This window comes from Ursus maritimus, unplaced genomic scaffold, assembly GCF_017311325.1.
Source record: "Ursus maritimus isolate PB19 unplaced genomic scaffold, ASM1731132v1 scaffold_21, whole genome shotgun sequence".
Lineage (NCBI taxonomy): Eukaryota > Metazoa > Chordata > Mammalia > Carnivora > Ursidae > Ursus > Ursus maritimus.
In genome coordinates, this window is record NW_024424564.1 from 41,687,409 (window position 1) to 41,714,063 (window position 26,655).

General features: G+C 36.4%; 1 protein-coding gene and 1 pseudogene across 2 annotated transcripts in view; both read right to left on the reverse strand.

Moving 5' to 3' along the window:
* CRY1 (cryptochrome circadian regulator 1) overlaps positions 1-26,655 on the reverse strand; it is a 98,498-nt gene that overhangs the window by 9,783 nt on the left and 62,060 nt on the right. For both annotated transcript variants that reach the window (XM_008705647.2, XM_008705646.2), the window contains exons 3-7: positions 7,832-7,974; positions 2,559-2,743; positions 1,840-1,928; positions 1,128-1,268; positions 735-1,046 (exon numbers count right to left, since the gene is read on the reverse strand). In XM_008705647.2, the coding sequence (XP_008703869.1) occupies positions 735-1,046; positions 1,128-1,268; positions 1,840-1,928; positions 2,559-2,743; positions 7,832-7,974 (870 nt within the window). The remainder of the gene's footprint in view (positions 1-734; positions 1,047-1,127; positions 1,269-1,839; positions 1,929-2,558; positions 2,744-7,831; positions 7,975-26,655) is intronic.
* On the reverse strand, positions 15,281-15,400 carry LOC121104477 (annotated as a pseudogene).

The following is a 26,655-nucleotide window of genomic DNA, read 5'->3' on the forward strand; positions in this document are numbered from 1 at the left end:
AAAAAAAAAAAAAAAAAAAAAAAAAAAAAAAAAAGGCACTAGCATTATAGAGTTTAAATTTGAAATTCCTTGACCAAAAGGGAAATAGATTTAAAATACCTTTTTATAAATTCATTAAGTGTGTACTATACATCTACCTCATGTACAACTTTGTACTAGGAAATATAGGAGACACACACACAAAAAAAAAAGGATCAGAAATGATCCTTAGATAGGGGAAATCTATGATACAGGCAGGAAGGTAAAACAAGTCCTATTATATATAAACAAAAGATGATGTCACAAAATGTAGTATGCTTCACTTTACATAACAGATCATTAAAAAGTTATGATGTTGAAGTGAAGCAAAATGATATATATTTTAAATTTTATAATATAAATTTGCTATTTCTAAGAATTATTGGGCAAATCCTTTTTTGTAACAGAAATGATCACCTATAAAGATGTTAATCCAATAAGCCCAGAGTGTTAACCATTATAGTTCCCTTGATGGCTATGCTGGTTCAGTCTCTGAAATGACTTGCGGTTAATGAAACCAGTTTTCACCATTCTTCCTGTCTGATTACACCATTCTGCTCTCCAAGAGTGTGCCTGTATTAGAGAATTAAATTCTTTACCTCCTGAAAAAAATTAGACTATAAATGAATCTAACTAACAGACAACTTCTAGGAACTGTTTTAATAAGGCATAGACTCAAAATAAGACTGTGCTACATTAGCTGGAAGAATACTCACCTTCATTCCTTCTTCCCAACTAATCCACAGGTCACCTCGGGTCAGGAAACAAGCCACTGCATGTCTGGCTAAATGGTGAATCCAACCCTCCTGACGAAGCTGTGTCATGATGGCATCAATCCATGGAAAGCCTGTCCGGCCTTCTGCCCATTTTGCTAAAGCCTCAGGATTCTTGTCCCAAGGAATCTGAACACAGATGGGATTTCCTTCCATTTTATCAAAGCGTGGATTATTTGTTGCTGCTGTATAGAAAAATTCACGCCATAACAGTTGCCCATAAAGGGAAAGGGGAGGGGAACTGTTCTTCTTCACCTAAGGTTAAAAAGCAAAGAAGTATTATCAGCAATTTTTAAAGAAATATTTTGAAAAATAAGCTTCAGTTTTAGATAATACCTTTTTGTAGAGATCTGTTAGTTTGAAGTAAAATAGTCGACATGACAAACAACCAAATCGTAGATAAGGACTGAGTCCAGTAGGGCTAGCGAGCAGGGAATTTGCATTCATTCGAGGTCTTTCAAAGTTTGCCACCCAAGCCTGAAAACACACAGAGAATTATGCTAGCTAACTGCCTTTTCCATTTTAAAAGAGTGTTTAAAACTGACATATTTTTAAAAAAAGATAGTTCTTGGGGAATAAAATTTTATTATCCTAGTCACAAACATGTTTTAATAAAAAACACAACAGAATAAAAGTGAGCATTCTTTTGTTTCATCCAACCTCGTGTAGCACATACTCATGTGAAATAAATTACCTTCAAATCCCTAACACCAGGCTGAAAGCACTTTCAACCTGTCTCCTTGACACTGAGGTAAAGGTGAAAAAGAACTTTATCTTAGCTTCAAAGTTATGGTCATCAGATATCAGCTTACACAGAAAGAATAAAAGAGATAGTATTGGTAGTAGCTAAAGAGGAAATAGTCAGCAGAGGAGGAAAAAAAATATTTAAATGAGGAGATGGTTGTTAATTTTCAAACAATTAGGTTTATGCTATTTTAACTATTTCTCTCAATTCTTCTTTTCAACAGTCTATTTTTGTTTTTAAAAAAGAGTAAAATTATTTTTAAATGTCAGTTTAGAAATACAAGCATGATCGATATTATCATACTTTTCTTTCCAAATGCCTTTCCAAACGTGTAAGTGCTTCAGTTTCTCCGCCTGGCCATACTGCAGAGGGCAAGCCATCTGTATCAAAACCTAAAAAAAAAAAAAAAACAGAAAAAAGAAAAAAATATTCTTCTGGAACTAAAATAATTTTCATTGAACCACAATAACTGGGAAAAAATACTTTGCAGAAAAATTATGACAGTAGCATAAAAATAAACTGAGGGCCCTGGATAGGTCTTCACATATGAGGATATAATATGGTCTCTATTTTTTAGGACAAACATCTTAAGGTGATTAACAGATAGATCACACTTACAGAATACATAATGTACAGATTTATTACTTTTTTATTATAATAATATTTTTTTATTATATTATGTTAGTCACCATACAGTACATCCCTGGTTTTTGATGTAAAGTTCGATGATTCATTAGTTGCGTATAACACCCAGTGCACCATGCAATACGTGCCCTCCTTACTACCCATCACCAGCCTATCCCATTCCCCCTCCCCTCTGAAGCCCTCAGAATCAGAAGGGGGAATGAAGCATGATAGATTATGGACTCTGAGAAACAAACTGAGATTTATTACTTCTTAAAGAGTTTCTTTTAGATGTTTTTCTCCTTTCTCTCCCTCTTAATGCAAAATACTTTACATGTCAAATTAGAAGTGAGATTTTCTGAGTGATTTATTAACTCTCAAGCTTCATTTATACCTACCTAGTTCTTCTAGTGAAGGGACTCCATATTTCTCATCATGGTCATCAGACAGAGGAGTTGTGCACTTTTCTATCACTTCAGAAGTAATTGTCTCTACTGGTATCTCTAGTGGTTCCATTTTGCTGATGAGAGTCTGGAATCTTTTATAAGTAAGAGGTGGTTGTCCACCATTGAGTTCTATGATCCTATTACAAAGTTAGTAAAATGCAAAAGAGAAAATTAGCAAAATGCAATTAGAATTAAAAAATGACAATATATTTTGATTGATAACTTCTGAAAATGCTCAAAATCAGAAAACAAAATTAATTACTTAGACTTCCAGGAGGACATAAGCTTCTCTTATGTCCAGGAAACTTATTAAAATAGCTAATGAATCTAAAAATTATTCTCTTCATTTTCTAGACATCTGCTATGTGTTAAAAATATACAGCATGCAAATAACAAAACCTTTAAGGACAAAGGGTATTATTAAGCATATATGAGTGAAAAAAACAAGTGGTTAAATTAGCCTAAAGGCAATAACATAAAAATAATATATACAAAAAGATTAAAAAATATTACAAATCAGCTCAAAGAATCTCTTAATCATCAGTAAAAACCAAACCACACCAATATTATACTGAGGAGCAATAAAGCAAGTCTTATTAATTATGATTCTATACACCATGGTGATAATCACTTGCTACTTTCTGTTGTGCTCATCATGCCTTTGTTAAATATGTCAGCACATGTATCTTATGGACATACTTTATATTTTCCTCTTCCTTTTTAATGTACGGTTGGAATCAGTTTGCTAGTATTTTGTGAGAATTTTTTGTATCTATATCCATAAGAAATATTGACCTATAGTTCTTTTTTATTATAAAAATTTTTTATTATGTTATGTTAGTCACCATACAGTACATCCCAAGTTTTTGATGTAAAGTTCCATGATTCTCTTTTTTTATGGTGTCTTTATCTGGTTTGGTATCAGGCTGATACCGGCCTCACAGAATGAATTTGAAAGTGAAATTAAGAAAACAGTCTCATTTAAAACTGCACCAAAAAAATAAAATATCTAGGAATAAACTTAACCAAAGATGTGAAAGACTTGTACTCCAAAAACTATAAAACACTGACAAAAGAAATTCAAGATGACACAAAGAAATGTAAAGACACTCCTTGCTTGTGGGCTGAAAGAACAAATACTGATGAGGCATCTGGCTGGCTCAGTCAAAGAGCGTGCAATTCTTTATGTCGCGGGGAGTTTCATGTTGGGTGTAGAGATTATATAAAAAAACAAACTTAAAAAAAGTAACACAAAAGATATTGTTAAAATGTCTACACTACTCAAAGCAACGTACACATTTAATGCAACCCCTATCAAAATCAACAGCAGGGGCGCCTGGGTGGCACAGCGGTTAAGCGTCTGCCTTCGGCTCAGGGCGTGATCCTGGCGTTATGGGATCGAGCCCCACATCAGGCTCCTCCGCTATGAGCCTGCTTCTTCCTCTCCCACTCCCCCTGCTTGTGTTCCCTTTCTCGCTGGCTGTCTCTATCCTGTCGAATAAATAAATAAAATCTTAAAAAAAATATACCAACAGCATTTTTCACAGAGCTAGAACAAACAATTCTAAAGTTTGTATGGAACCACAAAAGGCCTGCAATAGCCACCACAATCTTGAAAAAGAAAAGCAAAACTGTAGGTATCACAATTCCAAATTTCAAGTTATATAACAAACTGGTAATAATTAAAACAGTATGGTACTGGCATAACAAAGGACACATAGATCAGTGGAATAGAATAGAAAACACAGAAATAAACCCACAATTATATATGGTCAGTTAATCATCAATAAAGGAAGAATGAACATACAATGGGAAAAAGTCTCTTCAACAAATAGTTTTAAGAAAACTGGACAGTTACATGCAAAAGAATGAAACTGGACCACTTTCTTGCACCATACATGCACACACAAAGAAACCTCTAAACGGATTAAAGACCTAAATATTAGACCTGAAACCATAACAATCCTTGAAGAGAGCACAGGCAGTAATTTCTCTGATATTAGCTGTAGCAACATTTTTCTTAGATATGTCTCCTCAGGCAAGGGAAATAAAAGCAATAACAAGCTACTGAGACTACATCAAAATAAAAAGCTTCTATAAAGAAGGAAACAATCAACAAAACTAAAAGGCAACCTACTGAATGGGAGAAGATATTTGCAAACGACGTTATCTGATAAAGGGTTAGTATCCAAAATATATAAAAAAACTTATAAAACTCAACACCCAAAAAACAAATAATCTAATTAAAAATGGGCAGAACACATGAATAGACATTTTTCCAAAGAAGACATCCAGATGGCTAACAGACACATGAAAAGAGGTTCAGTATCACTCACTATCAGGAAATGTTAATCAAAACTATAATGAGATATCACCTCACACCTGTCAGAATGGCTAAAATTAAAAACACAAGAAACAAGTATTGGCAAGGATGTGGAGAAAAGGGAACCCTTTTGCACTGTTGGTGGGAATGCAAATTGGTGCAGTCACTGTGTAAAATGATATGGAGGTTCCCCAAAAAGTTAGAATTGGAATTACCCTAAGATCCAGTAATTGCACTGCTGGGTATTTACCCCCAAAATACAAAAACACGAATTCAAAGGGATACATGCACCCCTACATTTGTAGCAGCATTATTTACAACAGTCAAACTATGGAAGCAGTCCAAGTGTCCATCGATAGATGAATGGATAAAGAAGATGTGGTACGTATGTATGTGTATATATACACATTATAATATACATAATGGAATATTACTCAGCCATAAAAAGAATGAAATCTTGCCATTTGCTACAACATGGATAGAACTAGACAGTATGACACTAAGTGAAATACGTCAGTCAGAGAAAGACAAATACCAAACGATTTCATATGTGGAATGTAAGAAACAAACAAGCAAGGGGGGGAAAAGAGACAAATCAAGAAACAGACTCTTAACTACAGAGAACAAACTGATGGTTACCAGAGGGGAGGTGAAGTGGGATATGGGGTAAATAGGTGATGGGGATTAAAGAGTACACTTTTACCATGATGAAAAAAAATTTTTTTAATTGTACATTTTTCATTATACCACATATAATTACATATAAATTGTATGTACAGAAAGTAAACACCACAAAAACTATCCTCTCCGCTTCCAGTAATTTTGCTTCAGTATAATACTTTGAGTTTATACATAGGGTCATAATGAAACTTCTGGACTATAGTGATACTGTAGTGATATTATTGAAGACACTGCTAATTACATAACTCAAGCAAAATAAAGACCTGAAAAACATGTTTTCTGTATGTTACATTTTTTTATGATGAATTATATGTGGTAAATATTCATATTCAATCCACTAAACAATCCCATTATACGCACAACACGAAATCTCCCACTTAGATGAAATTGCTCTTATCCTATTTTGCCTCTGATGGGGTTTGGGACAGGCTGCCCCAAAATATGTCACTTTGGAATATTGATTATTTTGAATTAAAGTTACTTAAGAAACAGTCAGTATAAGAAGGACACTTTGACCCTGCTCTGTGCCCCTGAAAGCAAGAAATAAATTCTCCATGTGAAGGGTACTCTAGCAGAACCTGGAGAGTAAAAGGTATTCTTATCATCAGAGACAGGTAATTCAGGACTGAGAAGGCTGTATAAACTTCATACATTTGCTACCCTAAACCCAAACTTATTTGTCTTGGCATTTCTTCGCTAACTTATTGTTTCTTTGTCTAAAAGGTATAAAAGCTGCCTCCTTTGCTCACTTCTTCGAGTCTCATATCCTAGACATATGAATTAAATTTTTCTCCTGTTAATTTGTCTTAAGTCAATTTAATCATTAGACCAGCCATGAAGTTAGAATTGAAAAAGGGAAAGTCCTACCCCCACCCTACCCCAAATATACTTCCTTCTTGCTATCAGTTTCCTAATGTTAAGAAAACCGTAAACTAGAAGACAAGTTTATTTTTAAGAGATATATGACTTTTTTTTTTTTAAAGATTTTATTTATTTATTCGACAGGATAGAGACAGCCAGCGAGAGAGGGAACACAAGCAGGGGGAGTGCGAGAGGAAGAAGCAGGCTCATAGCGGAGGAGCCTAATGTGGGGCTCGATCCCATAACGCCGGGATCACACCCTGAGCCGAAGGCAGACGCTTAACCGCTGTGCCACCCAGGCGCCCCGAGATATATGACTTCTAACTTAATAGCAAATAGTCACCCCTGACTGACATCAAACCACAGTTTTTTTCATGCATTTGGAAAAGTAGAATAAAATTAACTAGTTTGTCAAGTAACTTACAGAATTAGCTTTATTAACTACATAAAATGAGTAAATAACTAAAAGCAAAATAATTCAAAAGGTACATAAATTATGAAATTTCAAATTCAGCACTTATAAGGATAATAGTATGCCAAAAGTTAGTAAGTTAATGAATCTTGTGAACCTTCAAAACTCAAAGCATATAATAACTCCTAAATTTAAACTTGACCACAAAATTTTTTTTGGACAAAGCATCACCAAGAAATGGTATTTCAAGCAATACACTTTGAGGGACTACAACTATACAAAGTAGTATTACATACAATTTGCAACTGGACTTAAAATCCAAATAGACAAGATAAACACACACGAAATAAAAAAACTTCAGACACTCATACTAAATATACCACAGGATTTCATGGTTTTGTGTCATATAAACTATGAAACTAGTATTGCTAAGAGCCCAGAAAGGCAAGACCATAGGCTGAGTTAGAATAGTCAATGTAAATTTTGTAATACTCTTAACAGTCTGAAACTGAAATTCTAAGTATTTTTATCTTATGCACTCACTACTTCTGTAATTTTGGAATCTGTCCCTAAGTAAAAAATCAGAGCAGTTAAATAAAATGCTAAGGGTTTGATATATTCACTTAATTCTCCCACAATTCTTTTATGTATATGTTGTTACTTTCATTTTGAAAAACTTAAGTACCACAGGTTAAAACTTACTTGTCCATGTACTTTTTTTTTTTTTTTTTTTTTTAATGCCCAGCACAGAGTCTAACGCGGGGTTTGGTCTCACAACCCTGAGATCAAGACCTGAGCTGAGATCAAGAGTCGGACACTTACCCAACAGGGTCATCTGGGTGCCTCTTGTCCAGGTACTTAATACCACTGAACTGTACACATAAAAATGGTTGAGATAACAAATATTATGTGTATTTTACCATAAAAAATAAGAGAAAAAAAACTTACTTGTCCAGGTCATATAATGTATGTGAAATTCGTACAATTACTTCTACTCCAGCCTCAGTAGCCAGTTTCTTAATAGCTGCATCTCGTTCTTTTCCAAAAGGCTCAGAATCATACTCAATTGAAAGTTTAGTAATGTTCCATTCCTAAAATTAAAAAAAGGAACAAAAATGTACACAAATTTTAATAATTATTTTTCCATAACAATAATACATTCTGGGAAAAAGTGAAAAGCTCAAACTCTACATATGAAATGATTATACATAAATCAAACTTTGAATATGCAGGAAGAAATCACACAATTTATAAATTCAGAATTATGAAACTAAGAAATGTACACTCACTAGATTTCAGGCATTGTACTAGGCAGTAGACAATCTAGTAATATGCTTGAAACCAGCTTCCTACACTAAATTGGTTTGTATAGCACTTAACTTTTCAAATAATTTACACTTATATTATCTCATTTGCTCCTCAAAATAACCCCCAGTTTGGCACTTTGGTTAATATCTCCATTTGGCAGATAAGGTTATTTTAAAAATTTAGGGACTTGGGAGACTGGGTGGCTCAGTCAGTTAAGCATCTGCCTTCAGCTTGAGTCATGATCCCAGGGTCCTGGGATTGAGTCCTGCATCGGGCTCCCTGCTAAGCGGGGAGTCTGCTTCTCCATCTCCCTCTGCTGCTGCTCTGTCAAATAAATAAATAAAATCTTTAAAAAAAAATTTAGGGACTTGCCCAAAGTTCACAAAGAACCAGAATACCTGGAGGGTATTTATTATGTCCACTGAATTTTTATCTGCTGATTCTAAGAATTGGTCTTTCACAAACTTTTTTTTTTTTTTTAAGATTTTATTTATTTATTTGACAGAGAGAGAAAGCATGAGAAGGGGGAGGAGCAGAGGGAGAAGCAGACTCCCCACCAAGCAGGGAACCTGATGGAATGCGGGGCTCAATCCCAGGACCCTGAGATCATGACCCAAGCCGAAGGCAGATGCTTAACTGACTGAGCCACCTAGATGCCCTTTCACAAACCTTCGATAGGTAACATCGTTGCTTTGTGGAGGTACTCTGTTTTATAATTTTTTTATTTCTGATTACCAAAAAATGTTAACTGTGGAGATACAGAGATAGTAATAATGTCAGATATTTACTGAGTATCAGATGCTATATCATCTGATAAGTTCTGTACACATCTCCTTATAGTGATTTTTAATGTGACTTCAGGGAATTGTGATTTCCTAAGGGAGTAGTAACTTTTTTTTAATTCTAAATCTATTCTGATATATCTCATAAGAAAAAAAAATCAACTGTAAGTCTACTATTATTTAACTCACTATATGGTAACATACTAATTCTCCAAACCCATACAGTTTAGACAAGGGCTGTTCCCAATGGTGGGTTAAAAAAAAAATACTACTATAAACCTTGCAGTGTATATCCTTATCTTTATGCATGCATCTTGAACAATTTTGGGCATTTTTTCTATGTTTCCTAGAAACTGTTCCTTGAAAAACAATGAATAGATAAGCACATTTAAAATTTTGACAGACACTGCCAAATTTTCCACCAGATGTATTATACCAAGTCACACTCTCATCAGCACTATACCAAAGTGCTTGCTCCCCATACACTTGCCAGTAGTATGTTAAAGGTTTTTAAAAACCACAAACACATACACATGGTATACACAGAAAAACAGTACCTCATTTTAAAAATTTTCCTTTCTTGAACATCTTGAAGAATGCATACCAAGCTGTCAATAGCTGTTACCTTTAAATTTAGGAGTCCAAATAAAGTAATTATTTTTTATTTTACACACTGTTGCATTGCTCACATTTGTTAGTACAATCATGTACTGTTTTGGAAATTTAGAAATAAAATAAGGGTAGAAAAGCATTATATTTGTTTTATAATAAAGCAGTATAGAGCAGTAGTTAAAAAAACATGGATCTAAAGTCAGACTTCCTGAGTTCAAATACTGGCTCAACTATTAGAACAAATGGCTAAACTCTTCATGCCTGCTTCTTCATCTATAAAATGGGTAGAATGTGAGTAATGTGCTTAAACAGTACTTAGCACATAATAAACACTACGTGTTTGCTACAGTAAAATGAAAAAAAAATCATTGTGTTACAGGGTTGCTGAAAGATTAAATGAGATAATGCACGTAAATTTTTAAGGACATAGTATACAGTAAGTCCTCAATGAACGATGGCTATTATTACTAGCTCTTTGTACATTTCTTTTTTTGTGGATTACAGGTTATGTTTGCTTATTTTTCTAGCACAGCAAATTTTTCTCTTATGGACTTGTAAGAGCTCCTTATATTTTAATGATAGCAACCTTTCTCTCCCATACATGTTACAACTTTAGGAATAGTAGTTTGTAATTCTATGATCTTTTTTGATAAACAATTTTTTAGTTTTTAGAGAGATGATAGAGTTTAAGATAAGTCAATAACACTTTTGAAAAGGAAGGGAACATAAGTCAGATAGCTGAAGATCAAAATACAGACCACATTATTAGTAAAGATTAATTGGGGAAAATATACTAGGTTTATGGGCAGGTAAGCCTGAATATTTCACCCCTGAATTAAAGAGATTTACCCACTCAATGACAAGCAGCCCCTTCCCTGCAGTATGGGCTACCCCCATAAAATTTATTGCATAGGAAAAGAGAACAGGAGGTGTGCTCTCAGCAAGTGACGAGAAGAAAAGGTACAATCTGAGCTATACTCACCTAGTTCCTTCTATTAAACTCACCAATGAAATCTTTCACTTCTTCCCTGGGGATAAATTAGTGAATATCTCTCCAAAAGAAAAACGAAAAGCTAGGGAAGAGAAGGTTCCCCAAATATTAAATGTATTCATTTATACATCAAATATTATAATCTTTATTACAGGCCACCAGATACAATGCTAGGTCCCTCCCTCCTGGAGCTTACTGAGGAAGACTGGCGACACAGAGGTAAATTTAAAAAGTAAACACATAATAACTATTAGAAAAAAATAGAATGCTATGATAGAAAATATGGGGATGAGGGTAAGCTGATAAGCTAATTATCTACTCTTTTTCTTCCCCAATCACTCTAGCAAGACTTTCAGTTAGTGGTGAAAGTTTATAGCCTTGCTTTTCTCCCTATCTTAGGTGGAAAGCACTCAATATTTCACCATTAAGAATGACATTAGCTATGTTTTTAACAGACAACTTTTATCAAGTTAACATTTACTGATTTTCTATTCCTAGTTTGCTAAAAGTTTTTTAAATCATAAATGGATGTTGAATTATGTCCAATGCTTTTTATTCATCTATTGAGATAATCGTAATAGCTTTTCTGATATTCTATTAATAGGAAGGATAACCTTAATTGATTTTTATAATGTTGAACCAACTCTGTATTCCTGGGGTAAAAACTAATGTAGTATTATTTAAAAATATTGCTAATTTCAATTTGTTAATATATTGTTAAGGATATCTGAGTCTGTTTCTGGGGGGACATTTGACTATTTTTTTTCCTTAAAATTTCTTCATCAGGTTTTGCTATTAGAGTATGGTATTAGAGTTATGCTGGTCTCATAAAATAAGTGTTTTGGGGAAGTGTTCCCAACATTTTCCTATGTTTTCTGAAGTGTTATAAAACTGGTATGATTTCTTTCTCAAATATGTGATAGAATTCACAACTAAAGCCTTCTTGGGCCCGGAGTTTTACTTATGGGAAGGTTTTCAACTATAAATTCAATTTCTTTAAGAGATATAGGGCTATTCACTTTTTCTATTCTTTTCCTGAGAATTTTGTAACTTGAACTTTCAAGAAAATTTTCATCATTTCATCTTAGTTGTATAATTTATTGGCATTATGTTTATAACATCCTTTATTATGCTTTTAAAGTTTAGAGAATCTCTAGTGACATCCCCCTTTTTATTCTGAATAAAAGTGATTTTCTCCCTTTCTCACCCTGATCAATATTGCTAGTAGTTTATCAATTTAATCTTTTCGGAGACCCAGCTTTTGGCTTTTGTTGACTCAACCAACCAGGGTTCAGTCAGGAAACAGAAACCACATAAGCAATTTGAACAGGGAAAATTTAATATAAAGAATTATTAGCAAGTAAAATGTAGTCAACAATGACAAGGAGTAAAAGAGGAGTTAAGGCTACACTATCCAATATGGTAGATAGTCACTAGCAACAGAAGTGGCTTCTGAGCACTTAAAATGTAGCTAGTTGGAATAGAGATATGCTATAAAAATAAAATATACACTGGATTTCAAAGACTTATAAAAAAAGTTTAAAATAGCTTAAAATTTTAATTTTATATTGAAAGGAAGATATTTTGATATACTGGGTTAAATAAAAAATATGTTTTAGAATATATTATTAAAATTAACTTCATCTGTTTCTTTTACTCTTTTAAATGTGGCTATTAGAAAATTTAAAATTACATATGTGGCTTCTGTAGTCTAAGGTGTCCAAAATTAGCAATTGCAGAACGCTGCTATTACCACTAAATGGAGGGAAAATAAGAAAATAATGAATTAAGAACTTAGAAGAAAAGAACCCTCCATGTTGATTCACATCTCAATGCATGGGTTCTCCTGCCACAGTAACACAAAACCTTCCCTGTAGTGAAGAACTTGCCAAAGGGCAAGGCCAGACCTGGTTCATAGGAACAGCACCCTGCGAGGCTGAGACACTTCCTGCAAGGGTGTATGTAAGCTGGAGCTGGTCTGTGGAAGTGACCCATCAAGGAGCAGAGAAATTTTCCAGAGGGTGTGGTTAGGTTGTCCACAAGGGAGGGTGAGATAAATACTACTGGGTCTTCCACATGCTCAACTGCCAGCTAATGTGCTAAGAAAAAAGCACAAGGCTACCAATATGGAAAGCCCCTTCTTTCCTACTATGACTTTGCAGAGAACCACCACCACCATCTTGACAAAACCTAGTATCAAGCCAGGTGACAAAGGAGAAATGTTGACAACATCCAGATTCACTATCACAAAGCAGGACTTAAAAGGGTGGATTAGAGCTGAGAGACAATAAATTGATAATTGCAATTTATTTTCTCTATTGTTTGTCTGCTGTTTCATTGATTTCCATTCCTCTATTATTTTCTTTCTTCTACTTACAATACTATAGGTTTGATTTGTTCTTTTCTTCTACTTTTTAAAAAGGTGGAAGCTTAGTTCTTTGATTCCTTCTTTTCTAATAGAATATTGAAGGCCATTAATTTTCCTCTAAGCACTGCTGTAGCTGAATCCCATAAATGTTTTTTAATGGCAAGTCGAATTTTAATATTTTAAAGAAATCACCCTAATGTTAATACTAATTTTTAACTGAAGTATGTTGTGAATCCCATAAATTTTTGTATAGTTTCCATTATCAGTTCTAAATATTTGCAATTCTCTTGCTATTCATTTTAATTCTACTGAGGTCAAATAATATATTCTGTAAGATGTCAGTTTTTTGAAATTTATTGATATCTGTTTTGTGGCTGAACATATGGTTTATCTTGGTGAATATTTCATACACATTAAAAAGGAATGTGCAGTTTTGGGGTATAGTGTTCTGCAAATATCACTATATCAAATTGGTTGACAGCATTATTCATATCACCTGTATCTTTATTACTTTTTGTATATTCTATCAATAACAGGGTTTATCAGTTTGAGATTCACATATTTTTATGTTGTTAGTTGTACATATACATTTATAATAGTTTTATCTTATTGATGTAAGATTGCTCATACTCTGTTAATTCTGTCTTGAATTCTACTTTCTTAGGCTTACTGTTTGCAAAATATATCTTTTTCAGTCTTTATTTCAAACTGTTTATTAATTTAAAAAATTTTTTAAGGTTTATTTATTTATTTGACAGAGAGAGAGAAGGAACACCAGCAGGGGGAGTGGGAGAAGGAGAAGCAGGCTTCCTGCTGAGCAGGAAGCCCAATGCAGGGCCAGATCCCAGGACCCCAGGATCATGACCTGAGCTGAAGGCAGATGCCTAACAACTAAGTCACCCAGGAGCCCCAATTAATTTTTTTTTTATTTAAGTAGAGTTAATACACAATGTTATACTGGTTTCAGACCTACAACATAGTGACTCAAATGCTCTAAATGTTATGCTGTGCTCACCACAAATGTAGCTACCATCTGTGACCATAAAACACTATTACAATATCATGGCCTATATTCCCTATGCTGTGCCTTTTATTTCTGTGACTTATTCCTTCCATAACTGGAAACCTGTATCTCCTGTTTTTCACATTTTTTTTCTGTTTTTCATATTCTTATTTTTTATTATTTATTTTAAAGATTTATTTATTGATTTTAAAGAGAAACAGAGCAAGCGAGAGCAGGGGGAGGGGCAGAGGGAGAAGGAGAGAGAATCCTTAAGCAGACTCCCTGCAGAGCAAGGAGCCCAATGCGGAGCTCAATCCCAGGATTCTGAGATGGTGACCTGAGCCAAAATCAAGAGTTGGACACTTAACTGACCAAGCCACCCAGGTGCCCCTCTTCATATTTTTAAAATGTCTCTTCTAATTAGCACATAGTTGGTTCTTGCTTATTATTTATCCAGTCTGACAACTTGTGCCTTTTAAATGGTGAGCTTGAAGTAGACCATTTACACTGAACAAAATTATTGATATAGTTGAGCTTAAATTTACCCATGTTTTCATTTAAATGAGTCAAATATTTTTAGTATTCCATTTATACTCCTAGATTAACTTTTTTGAAATAGCTCTTTATGCTATTTTATTTTTTTAAGGTTTTATTCATTTAATTGATAGACAGCCAGCAAGAGAGGGAACACAAGCAGGGGGAGTGGGAGAGAAAGAAGCAGGCTCCCAGTGGAGCAGGGAGCCCAATGTGGGGCTCGATCCCAGGACCCCAGGATCACACCCTGAGCCGAAGGCAGACGCCTAACAACTGAGCCACCCAGGCGCCCCTCTTTATGCTATTTTAGATCACAGTGTACATTCTTATCACTGTCTACCTACAAATCACATATTACTATTGAATAATGTAAGAATATAGATACTTGTATTTATTTTGCTCCCATCTTGTGTGATCCTGTTATAAATTTTGTTCCTATATATGTTACAAGCCCCTTAATATTGATATTATCTCCTACAATTCCTGCTATTAGTTGGTTTTAACCTGTCAATAGTCTTAAAGAAAACAGAATATATAAATATACATAACTAAAAATAATAAAAAAGTTGGTCTTTTAGATTTCCCCATATATTTAGTGTTCTTGCTTCTTTCTTGCAGATCCTGTCTTTCATCCACAATGACTTCCTTTCACCTAGCAGAACTTCCTTTAGTATTTCTTACAGTACAGATCTGCTGGAAATAAATTATTCTGTTTTTGTCTGCCTGTAAATGCCTTCATTTTACCTTTTTAAATTTATATCTATCTATCTATCTATCTATCTATCTATCTATCTATCTATGTCTATAGCACCAGGTATTCCCAGGCAGTCTCCCATCCAAGTACTAACCAGGCCCAACCCTGCTTAGCTTCTGAGATCAGACAAGATCAGGCACATTTTAGGGTGGCATGGCCTTAGACAACCTTCTTTTTCTTCTTCTTCAGGGTGGTATGGGCTTAGACTACCTTCTTCTTCTTTCTTCTTCTTCTCCTTCTTCAGGCTGGTATGGCCTTAGATTACCTTCTTCTTATTCATTTTTTTTTTTAAGACTTATTTATTTTAGAGAGAACAGGGGGGAGGAGCAGAGAGAGAGAGGGAGAGAGAGAGAATCTCAAGCAGACTCCCCGCTGAGTATGGAGACTGATGCAGTGCTCAATCTCACTACCCTGAGATCACGACCTGAGCTGGAATCAAGAGCTGAATGCTTAACTGACTGAGTCACCCAGGTACCACTACCTTCTTTTTTTTAAATGAATATTTTTGCTAAGTTAGCAAAGTTGTTTGTAGGGTTTGTTTGTTTTTTTTTTTTTTAAGATTTATTTTTAGAGAGAGAGCGAGCGCAAGCAAGGAGGGCCAAAGGGAGAGAATCTTTCAAGCAGACTCCCCGCTGAGTGAGGAGCATGACATTGGGCTCAATCCCACAACCCATGAGATCATGACCTGAGCCAAAACCAAGAGTCGACACCCAACCAACTGAGCTGCCCAGGCATCCTGTGTGTAGTTCTTTATAAAGATGTCATTCAATTACCTTCTGGACTCAATGGTTTCTGATTTAAAAAGCCACCAACATTCTTATTGTCGTTCCCTGAATATGTCTTTTCACCTCTGGCTACTTATAAAATTTTCTAACTTTGGTTTTCAGTTAATTGACTTTGAGGTGGCAAGACGTGGTTTTCTTCATATTTATGCTGTTTGGGGTTTTGTTGAGCTTCTTGACACTGTGGGTTGATATCTTTTATCAATTTCAGAAAATTCTTTTCTTTTTTATTATGTTATGTTATTCACTATACAGTACATCATTAGTTTTTGATGTAGTGTTGCATGATTCATTGTTTGCGTATAACACCCAGTGCTCCATGCAATACGTGCCCTCCTTAATACCCATCACCGGCCTATCCCAATCCCCCACCCCCCTCCCCTCTGAAGCCCTCAGTTTGTTTCCCAGAGTCCATAGGCTCTCGTGGTTCATTCCCCGGTTTCCCCCCCCTTCATCCTTCCCTTCCTTGTCCTACCGATCTCCCTGCTATTCCTTATGTTCCACAAATGAGTAAAACCATATGATAATTGTCTTTCTCTGCTTCACTTATTTCACTTAGCATAATCTCCTCCAGTCCCGTCCATGTTGCTGCAAATGTTGGGTAATCGTTCTTTCTGATGGCTGAGTAATATACCATTGTATATATGGACCACATCTTCTTTATCCATTCGTCTGTTGAAGGGCATCTCGGCTCCTTCCACACAGTTTAGCTATTGTGGACAATGCTGCTATGAACATTGAGGTGCATATGGCCCTTCTCTTCACTACGTCTGTATCTTTGGGGTAAATACCCAGTAGTGCAATGGCTGGGTCATAGGGTAGCTCTATTTTCAACTTTTTGAGGGACCTCCACACTGTTTTCCAAAGTGGCTGTACCATCTTGCATTCCTACCAACAGTGTAAGAGGGTTCCCCTTTCTCCACATCCTCTCCAACATTTGTTGTTTCTTGCCTTGTCCATTCTTGCCATTCTAACTGGTGTAAGGTGGTATCTCAATGTGGTTTTGATTTTAATTTCCCTTATGGCTGATGACTCTGAACATTTTTTCATATATCTGTTAGCCACTTGTATGTCTTCATTGGAAAAGTGTCTGTTCATATCTACTGCCCTTTTTTTTTTTAAGATTTTATTTATTTATTTGACAGAGAGACAGCCAGCGAAAGAGGGAACACAAGCAGGGGGAATGGGAGAGGAAGAAGCAGGCTCCCAGCGGAGGAGCCTGATGCGGGGCTAGATCCCAGAACGCTGGGATCACGCCCTGAGCCGAAGGCAGACACTTAACGACTGAGCCACCCAGGTCCCCCTCTACTGCCCATTTTTTGATTTGATTGTTTCTCATGTATTGAATTTGAGAAGTTCTTTACAGATCTTGGATACCAGCCTTTTATCTGTAGTTTCATTTGCAAATATCTTCTCCCATTCTGTGGGGTGCCTCTTTGTTTTGATGACTGTTTGCTGTGCAGAAACTTTTTATCTTGATGAAGTCCCAAAAGTTCATTTTTTCTTTTGTTTCCCTTGCCTTTGGAGACGTGTCATGAAAGAAGTTGCTGTGGCTGATGTCGAAGAGGTTAGAGCCTATGTTCTCCTCTATGATTTTGACAGATTCCTGTCTGACATTGAGGTCTTTCATCCATTTGGAGTTTATCTTTGTGTATGGTGTGAGAGAGTGGTCGAGTTTCATTCTTTTGTATATAGGTGTCCAATTTTCCCAGCACCATTTATTGAAGAGCCTGACTTTTTTCCATTGGATGTTTTTTCCTGCTTTGTCAAAGATTAGTTTACCATAAAGTCGAGGATCCATTTCTGGAGTCTCTATTCTGGTCCACTGGTCTATGTGTCTGTTTTTGTGCCAGTACCATGCTATCCTGGTGATCACAGCTTTGTAGTATAGCTTGAAATCAGGCAACGTGGTTCCCCCAGCTTTGTTTTTCTTTTTCAACATTTCCTTGGCAATTCAGGTCTTTTCTGGTTCCACACAAATTTTAGGATTGTTTGTTTCAGTTCTTTGAAAAATGTCATTGGTATTTTGACTGGGATGGCGTTGAATGTGTAGATTGCTCTGGGTAGCACAGACATTTTAACTATGTTTATTCTTCCGATCCATGAGCACGGAATATTTTTCCAGCTTTTTGTGTTTTCTTCAATGTCATTCATCAGTGTTCTGTAGTTTCTAGAGTATAGATACTTTACCTCTCTGGCTAAGTTTATTCCAACATATCTTATGGTTTTTGGTGCTATTGTAAATGGAATTGATTCCCTAATTTCTCTTTCTTCAGTCACATTGTTCGTGTATAGAAATGCAACCAATTTCTGAGCATGGATTTTGTATCCTGCCACATTACTGAATTGTTTTTTTTTTAATTACCAATTTTTATTTTTATTTTATTTTTTTATTTTTTATTTTTTTAGGCTTTAAGTTCTGGGTAAATTACCAATTTTTATTTATTTATTTTTTATAATAATATTTTTTATTATATTATGTTAGTCACCATACAGTACATCCCTGGTTTTTTATGTAAAGTTCCCTGATTCATTAGTTGCATATAACACCCAGTGCACCATGCACGGTGCACATTACTGAATTATTATATGAGTTCTAGTAATTTGGGGGTGGAGTCGTTTGGCTTTTCCACGTAAAGTATCATGTCATCTGCAAAGAGAGAGAGTTTGACTTCTTCTTTGCCAATTTGAATACCTTTTATTCTTTTTTGTTGTCTGATTGCTGTTGCTAGGACTTCTAGTACTATGTTGAACGATAATGGCAAGAGTGGGCATCCTTGTCGTGTTCCTGGTCTTAAGGGAAAGGCTCTCAGCTTTTCCCCACTGAGGATGATATTCACTGTAGGCTTTTCATAGATGCTTTTTATGAAATTGAGGACTGTATCCTCTATCCCTACACTCTGAAGGGTTTTAATCAGGAAAGGATGCTGTATTTTGTCAAATGCTTTTTCTGCATCCATTGAGAGGATCATATGATTCTTGTCTCTTCTCTTATTAATGTGATCTATCACACTGATCCATGTGCACATGTTGAACCACCCTTGCATCTCAGGGATGAATCCCACTTGGTTGTGATGGATAATCCTTTTAAAGTACTGTTGGATCCTATCAACTAGGATCTTGTTGAGAATTTTGGCATCCATATTCATTAGGGATATTGGTCTGTAATTCTCCTTTTTGATGGGGTCTTTGTCTGGTTTTGGGATCAAGGTAATACTGGCCTCATAGAATGAGTTTGGTAGTTTTCCTTCTGTTTCTATTTTTTGAAAGAGCTTCAGGAAAATAGGTATTATTTCTTCTTTGAATGTTTGGTAGAATTCCCCAGGGAATCCATCAGGCCCTGGACTCTTGTTTTTTGGGAGGTTTTTGATCACTAATTCAATCTCTTCATGATTAATAGGTCTGTTTAGATAATCTATTTCTTCCTGTTTCAGTCTTGGTAGTTTATAGGTTTCCAGGAAGGCATCCATTTCTTCCAGGTTGTTTAATTTATTAGCATATAGTTGTTGATAATAGTTTCTAATGATTGTTTCTATTTCCTTGGTGTTGGTTGTGATCTCTCCCCTTTTATTCATAATTTTATTAATTTGGGTCCTTTCTCTATTCTTTTGAATAAGTCTGGCCAGTGGCTTATCAATCTTATTAACTCTTTCAAGGAATCAGCTTCTAGTTTGGTGATCTGCTCTACTGTCTTCCTGGTTTCTAATTCATTGATCTCTGCTCTAATCTTAATCAATTGTGTTCTCGTGCATGGGTTAGGCCTGTTCTTCTGTTCCATCTCCAGCTTCTTAAGGTGAGAATATAAGGACTGCATTGATTGTTCTATTCTTTTGAGTGAGGCATGGATGGCTATGTATGTTCCCCTTAGGAACACCTTTGCAGTATCCCATAGGTTTTGAACTGATGCATTTTCATTCTCATTGGTTTCCATAAATTGTTTAAGTTCTTCTTTAATTTCCTGGTTTACCCAATCATTCTTAAGCAGGATGTTTCTTAGTTTCCAAGTGTTTGAGTTTCTTCCAAATTTTTCCTTGTGATTGAGTTCCAGTTTCAAAGCATTGTGGTCTGAGAATATGCAGAGAATAATCTCAGTCTTTTGAGACATGTTTTGTGACCCAGAATATAGTCTATTCTGGAGATCGTTCTATGTGCATTCGAAAAGAATGAGTGTTCTGTTGTTCTACGGTGTAGTGTTCTGTATATATCTATGAGGTCCATCTGGTCCAGTATGTCATTCAAAGCTCTTGTTTCTTTGTTGATTTTCTGCTTAGATGATCTGTCTATTGCTGAGAGTGGAGTGTTGAGGTTCCCTACTATTAACGTATTATTACCTATATGTCTCTTTATTCTGGTTAAGAGTTGGCTTGTATATCTGGCTGCTCTCCTGTTGGGGGCATAGATACTTATAATTGTTAGATACTCTTATTGGATACACCCTCTAAGAATAATAATATAGTGTCCTTCTGTATCTCTAACTACAATCGTTAGCTTGATATCTAATCTGTCTGATATGAGAATTGCTACCCCAGCTTTCTTTAAAGGTCCGTTGGCACAAAAAATGGTTCTCCATACCTTCATTTTCAGTCTTGATGTACCTTTAGGTTCAAAATGAGTCTCTTGTAGACAACATATGGATAGGTCATGTCTTTTTATCCAATCTGCAACCCTGTGGCATTTTATGGGAGCATTTAGGCCATTCACATTGAGAGTGATTATTGAGAGATATGATTTTAATAATGTCATGCTGCCTGTGAAGTCTTTGTTTCTACAGATTGTAAATTTCTGTTCTCTATCACTCTTGGAGTCTTTTTACTTTTATAGAACCCCCCTTAATATTTCTTGTAGGGCTGGCTTGGTGGTCACATATTCTTTCAGTTTCTACCTGTCTTGGAAGCTCTTTGTCTCTCCATCCATTCTGAATGGCAGCCTTGATGGATAAAGAATCCTTGGCTGCATGTTCTTCTCACTTAGTGCTCTGAATATGTCTTGTCAGCTTTTTCTGGCTTGCCAGGTCTCTGTAGACAAGTCTGACATTATTCTGATGTTCCTCCCTCTGTACGTGAGGAATCTCTTCCCCCTGGCCGCTTTCAAGATTGTTTCCTTGGATCTAAGATTTGCGAATTGTACTATTATGTGATGTGGTGTCGGTCTGTTCTCATTGATCTTGGGAGGGGTCCTCTCTGCCTCTTGGACACGAATGCTTATTTCCTTCACCAGATTAGGGAAGCTCTCAGCTACAATTTGTTCAAATATCTCTTCTAGACCTTTCTCTTTCTCCACCCCCTTGGGGATGCCAATGATTCTGACATTGGAACGTTTCATTGAGTCAATAATCTCCTGTAGTCTTATTTCTTGAAAGTGGAGTTTCTTAAGCCATGTTTCTTCTCTTTCTTTCTTTTCTATCATCTCATCCTCTAACACACTAATTCACTCTTCTGCCTCGTTTACCCTGGCCATCAGAGCATGCAGTTTAGACTGCATTTGATTCAGAGCATTCTTAATTTCCACCAGATTCACTCCCATTTCCACCCTTAGAGATTCCATATTTTTGTTAATATTTTTTTCAAGCCTACACATCATCTTGACCATTGTTACTCTGAAATCCATTCCAGACAATTTAGTTATATCCATATCCATTAGTCCTGTGGCAGAGGCCACAGTCTCTGTTTCTTTCCTTTGTTGGGGGTTCCTCCTCCTTGTCATTCTGATGCGGTGTGGTTGCGGGGATGTACAGAGCCCAAATTATTGACCAGGACCCAAGCAAGATGTACTTGTTTTATAGGGACCTTATGGATGTGGGCTTCTTGTTTTTTCAGCCTGCCTTCTGGGGGAGGGGCCTGCTGTGCTGATACTCAGGCAACCCTGTTTGGGTAGAGTTGCCGTGTCCCCTGGGGGGGGGGGGCGATGGGCACAGTGAGAACCAGTTTTTCCAGGCGTTCGTTCTCTGGCAGCTTTCCCTGGTGGCTCTCTGTGACTCTTCAGAGGGTCAGAGCAGCAGTGACCGTATCCGAACCTCTGTCTCAGAACAGAGATCACAGTCTGCTCTTCACTGAGCTCTCCTGGCCACTCTAACTCCATTTCTGTCAAAGCTGCTATAAACCCCGCAGCGTTCCGGGTTGTGCGCCCCACAGCCATTCTCCCAGTCCTCGCTCCCAGGGCCGGCACACCTCTGCCCTTTGTGCTTCTAACACCGCCAGCCACCCCTGGTTCCCGCACTTGCTCCAGAGCTCCGGTTTTTAGTCTCGTCACATGTGCACTCCAGAGCTCCCGGTGTCAGTCTTGTTCATGCACTCCTGAGCTCCCAGTTTTGGTCTGGTTCACACGCATGCTCCTGAACTCCCGGTTTCAGTCTGTTTCCTGGTGGCTCTCGGTCCACGAGTCCAGCCCACTTCCTAGCACAGGAGGCTACTGCTTCCCAGCACCCAAGCGTGGTGGCTCCCTCCCCCTTCCGTTTATCTTCCAATATCTGTGTGCAGCTTCACTGCTCCCCGCTTCATACCTCAATACCCAGCGCCAGAGATGTTTGTTTGTAGAGATCCAGATGTATCTTCTTACCAATTTTAGAAAATTCTTAATCATTATCTCTTCAAACATTTTTTTTCTGTCCCAATCTCTCTCCCCTTTTTTTTCTAGGTCTCCAGTTATACATATGTTAGGCCATTTACTACTGTTCCACATGTATCACACTCAGTTCCCTTTTTAAAAAGATTTCCTTCTCTTTGTGCTTCAGTTGGGATAAATTTCAATTGCCAGTCTGCAAGTTCACTGATCTTTCTTCTGCTCTGTCTACTCTGGAAAAGCCCACTGAATGAATTCTTCATTTCCTTCTTTCTAATAGTTTTCATTTTTATACTGAAATTATCATCTATTCACGTTTCCCACCTTTGACTAGATTCTTTAATATCTATGGCATAATTATTGTAAAGTCCTTTATTCTAATCCAACATTTGCATCAACTGTGGGACTATTTCTACTGGTTTTTTTTTTCTTTTTTTTTTTTACTTGATTGCAAGTCACATTTTCCTGCTTCTTCATGTGTCTCATAATTTTTGATTGTATGACAGACAACGGTGTAAAGAATAGAGATGGAACAAATAATATTTATCTCTAGAAAAGCACATATTCTTGGCTCTGACTGCTAGAATTTGAATTACTATAGTCTGTAATTGAGGTGGGGCTTGGCTTTGTTGCTGCTTTAGTTAAATTCCATTCACCACTGGGGTTCAAATATTTTGAGGGTAGGATCCAGGTTTTTCAACAGGGCTTGGGACCTGAGCATAGACAAAATTCTAGATGTCTCACTCTGCTTTACGGCCTAGTCAATAGCTTTACAAACTGTATATCTCTCTCTGCTTTGCTGTCTACCCATCAACTCTATGGTTGCTGGGGAGTTCTCTCTGTTTTCCAGCCCTGTCCCCTAATTTTCTGTACCTCTGGAGACATCTTTCTACCCCGCTGTCCTGTCCCCAGCTTCAGTGGACTGCTACTTTGTACTAAGTGAATGCCCATTAGCACTTCACTGGGGGATCTCTCTCAGCTCTTCTGCCTTGCCCCAGCCTTTGGTATATTGCCACTGGTACTCCATAAAAGCACTGCAGGAAAGAACTACAGAGTGCGTATGAACTTGTCTGTGATCAGGGTTTCTTGGAATTCTAATCTGCCATGTCAGTCCATGTATGACCACAAAAAGCTTGGTAAATTTCAACTGGTCTCCTTTTATTCTCAACTACAGTGGATTCCCTTCTTTCTCTGCTGTGTCTCCATGGATATAGACATGAGTCTCTTTCCTAGGAAATGCTCATCTCTTTATGGAATTTATTTAGGTTTCTCTGTGTCCTCAACTCTCTAGCAGGTTAAAAAAAAAAAAACAACCTACAATTTTGTGGCATATTCACTTTCTTCTCATTGTTGAGACATTAGCCCTAGCAACATATTTATGGATGTCTCCTCTGGCAAGGGAACAAAAGCAAATTAAACTATTGGGTGTACACCAAAATAGAAAGCTTTCACACAATGAAGGAAATCAACAAAACAAAAAAGTAATCTACTGAATGGAAGACGGTATTTGTAAATGATATATCATCCAAGAAGGGATTAATATCCAAAATATATAAAGGACCCTTGGTTTGTTTCCTATAGTTAAGAGTCTCTTATGGCATTAAGGAGGGCATCTGATGTAATGAGCACTGGGTGTTATACGCAACTGATGAATCACTGAACTCTACCTCTGAAACTAATAATATACTATATGTTAATTAAATTTAAATTAGAAAAATGGTCAAAGGACCTGAATAGACATTTTTCCAAAGAAAACATACAGATGGCCAACAGATACGAAAAAGGACGCTCAACATCACTCATCATGAGGGAAATGCAAATCAAAACCACAATAAGATATCATCTCACACCACTCAGAATGGCTAGTATTAAAAAGACAAGAAATAGCAAGTGCTGGCAAGAATGTGGAGAAAAGGGAACCCTGATGCGATGTTGGTGGGAATGTGAATTGGTGCAGCCACTGTGGAAAAAAGTATGGAGGTTCCTCATAAAATTAAAAATAGAAATACTGTATGATCCAGTAATTCTACTACTGGGTATTTACTCAAAGAAAATGAAAACACTAATTCAAAAAATATATGTACCTCTATGTTTGTTGCAGGATTATTTATAATAATCAAGATATGGAAGCAACCTAAGTGTCCACTGATGGATGGATAAAGAAGATGTAGTATGTCTCTGTGTGTGTGTGTGTGTGTGTGTGTGTGTGTGTGTAATGGAATATTACTCAGTCACAAAAAAGAATGAAATCTTGCTATTTACAACAACATAGATGGACCTAGAGTATATTATCCTAAGTGAAATAAGTCAGATAAAAAAGGGCAAATATATGATTTCCTTATATATGGAATCTAAAAAACAAAACAAATGAACAAACAAACCAGACTCTTAAATACAGAGGACAAACTGGTAGTTGCCAGAGGGGAGGTGGGTGGGAAGATGAACAAAATAGATGAAGGGGATTAAGAGGCAAACTTCCAGTTATAAAATAAATAAGTCATGGAGATGAAAAATATTGCATAGGGAATATCGTCAATAATATTGTAATAACATTGTATGGTGACAGATGGTGACTATACTTATGGTGAGCACTGAGTGATATATAGAATTGTTGAATTGATATGCTCTATACCTGAAACTAATATAACATTGTATGTCAATGATACTTCAATAATAAATAAAAAAGAAAAGAAAAAAAAAGAAAATGTAAATGAAATCATGTCACTCATATACTCAAAAATCTCCATGGATCCCATTTCTCTCAGAGTAACAGCCAAATTCCTAAACATGGTCTATAATAAAGTTCCATGATCTGGCTCCTTGCAACCTCTCTGACCCTTTCTCTGCTTTTCACTCACTGCTTCTACCCATTCTGGCCTTCTTGCTATTCCTAAACAAGTCATGGCACACTTTCACATGAAGGCCTTTCTAACTACGGTTCCCTCTGCCCACAACATTCTTTCCCCATGTTGATCTTAGCAGCTCAAAATGATAGATTCCCACAAGTCTGTCAACTAACTAACTAGATGGTGGTTCTGTTGGTCTCACCTGGGCTCACTCATGAGTTTGCGATCAGTTGACAGTTTGGCTGGGCCTAGAGGATCTGAGATAATCTCTCTCCTACATCTCAGATCTTGGTGCTGGCTATTGATTGGCCTTCTATCTCTCCATGGTCTCCCTTAATATGATATTCTAGCCCATATTCCCTGAATGATACAAGAAGCATTCCAAAAGGGCAAAGGCAGAAGCTTCAAGGCTCCTTGAAGCTTAGGATTTGGAATTCAATGTCTTCCTTGTCAGTTGGTCAGAATAAGTTATATGGCCAACCCAGATTTATTTAATTGACCTTTTGATGGAACAAGGTGGAAAATGTTGTGAATTCACAATATCACATCCCAGATATTTGCATGGCTCAGTCCCTTCACATGTTTGCTCATATGTCATCTTAGAAGTGAGGCCTTCCATGATCCCATATAAAGTAATTACCCTTCCCTCACCTTGGCATTTAATATCCCACATTTTATTTTAGCACCTATCACCACCTGACACTTCATATTTACTTGTTTATTATCTGCCTCCTTACTACTATCATATAAGCTCTGCCAAGGTAGGAGTGTCTTCTATTTGGCTCACTAGTATATCCACACCACCTTGAACTCTGCCTTGTACATAGTAGGCACTCAATCAATATCTATTGAATGAATTCTCTTATTCAAATGAGCATGTACTACAAAATAATAAGGCAAGAGTCCAAAATAACTCAAAAAGCATAAAACAAATTTTATGCATGTGACATATGAGTGGCTTTAGATGTTCTCTGATTTATAATATGATTTTGAACAGAACATTTTGTTACACTTCAGTGAGTCCATCTATGAAGACTTTAGTCCCTGTTTCTTGGATATAATGAGAATATTTTAATGTTTAAACTGTTCACTAAAAGTTTCTGCTAAGCCTAGAATGTACATGGTCTTGGTAGCTTACCATGCTGGCACCAAATGTGGAAGCTGCAAGATTTAACTGCATAATAATAATAATTTATGTAAGATTCATATGATTAATAGTGTATCCAAGTTTTGC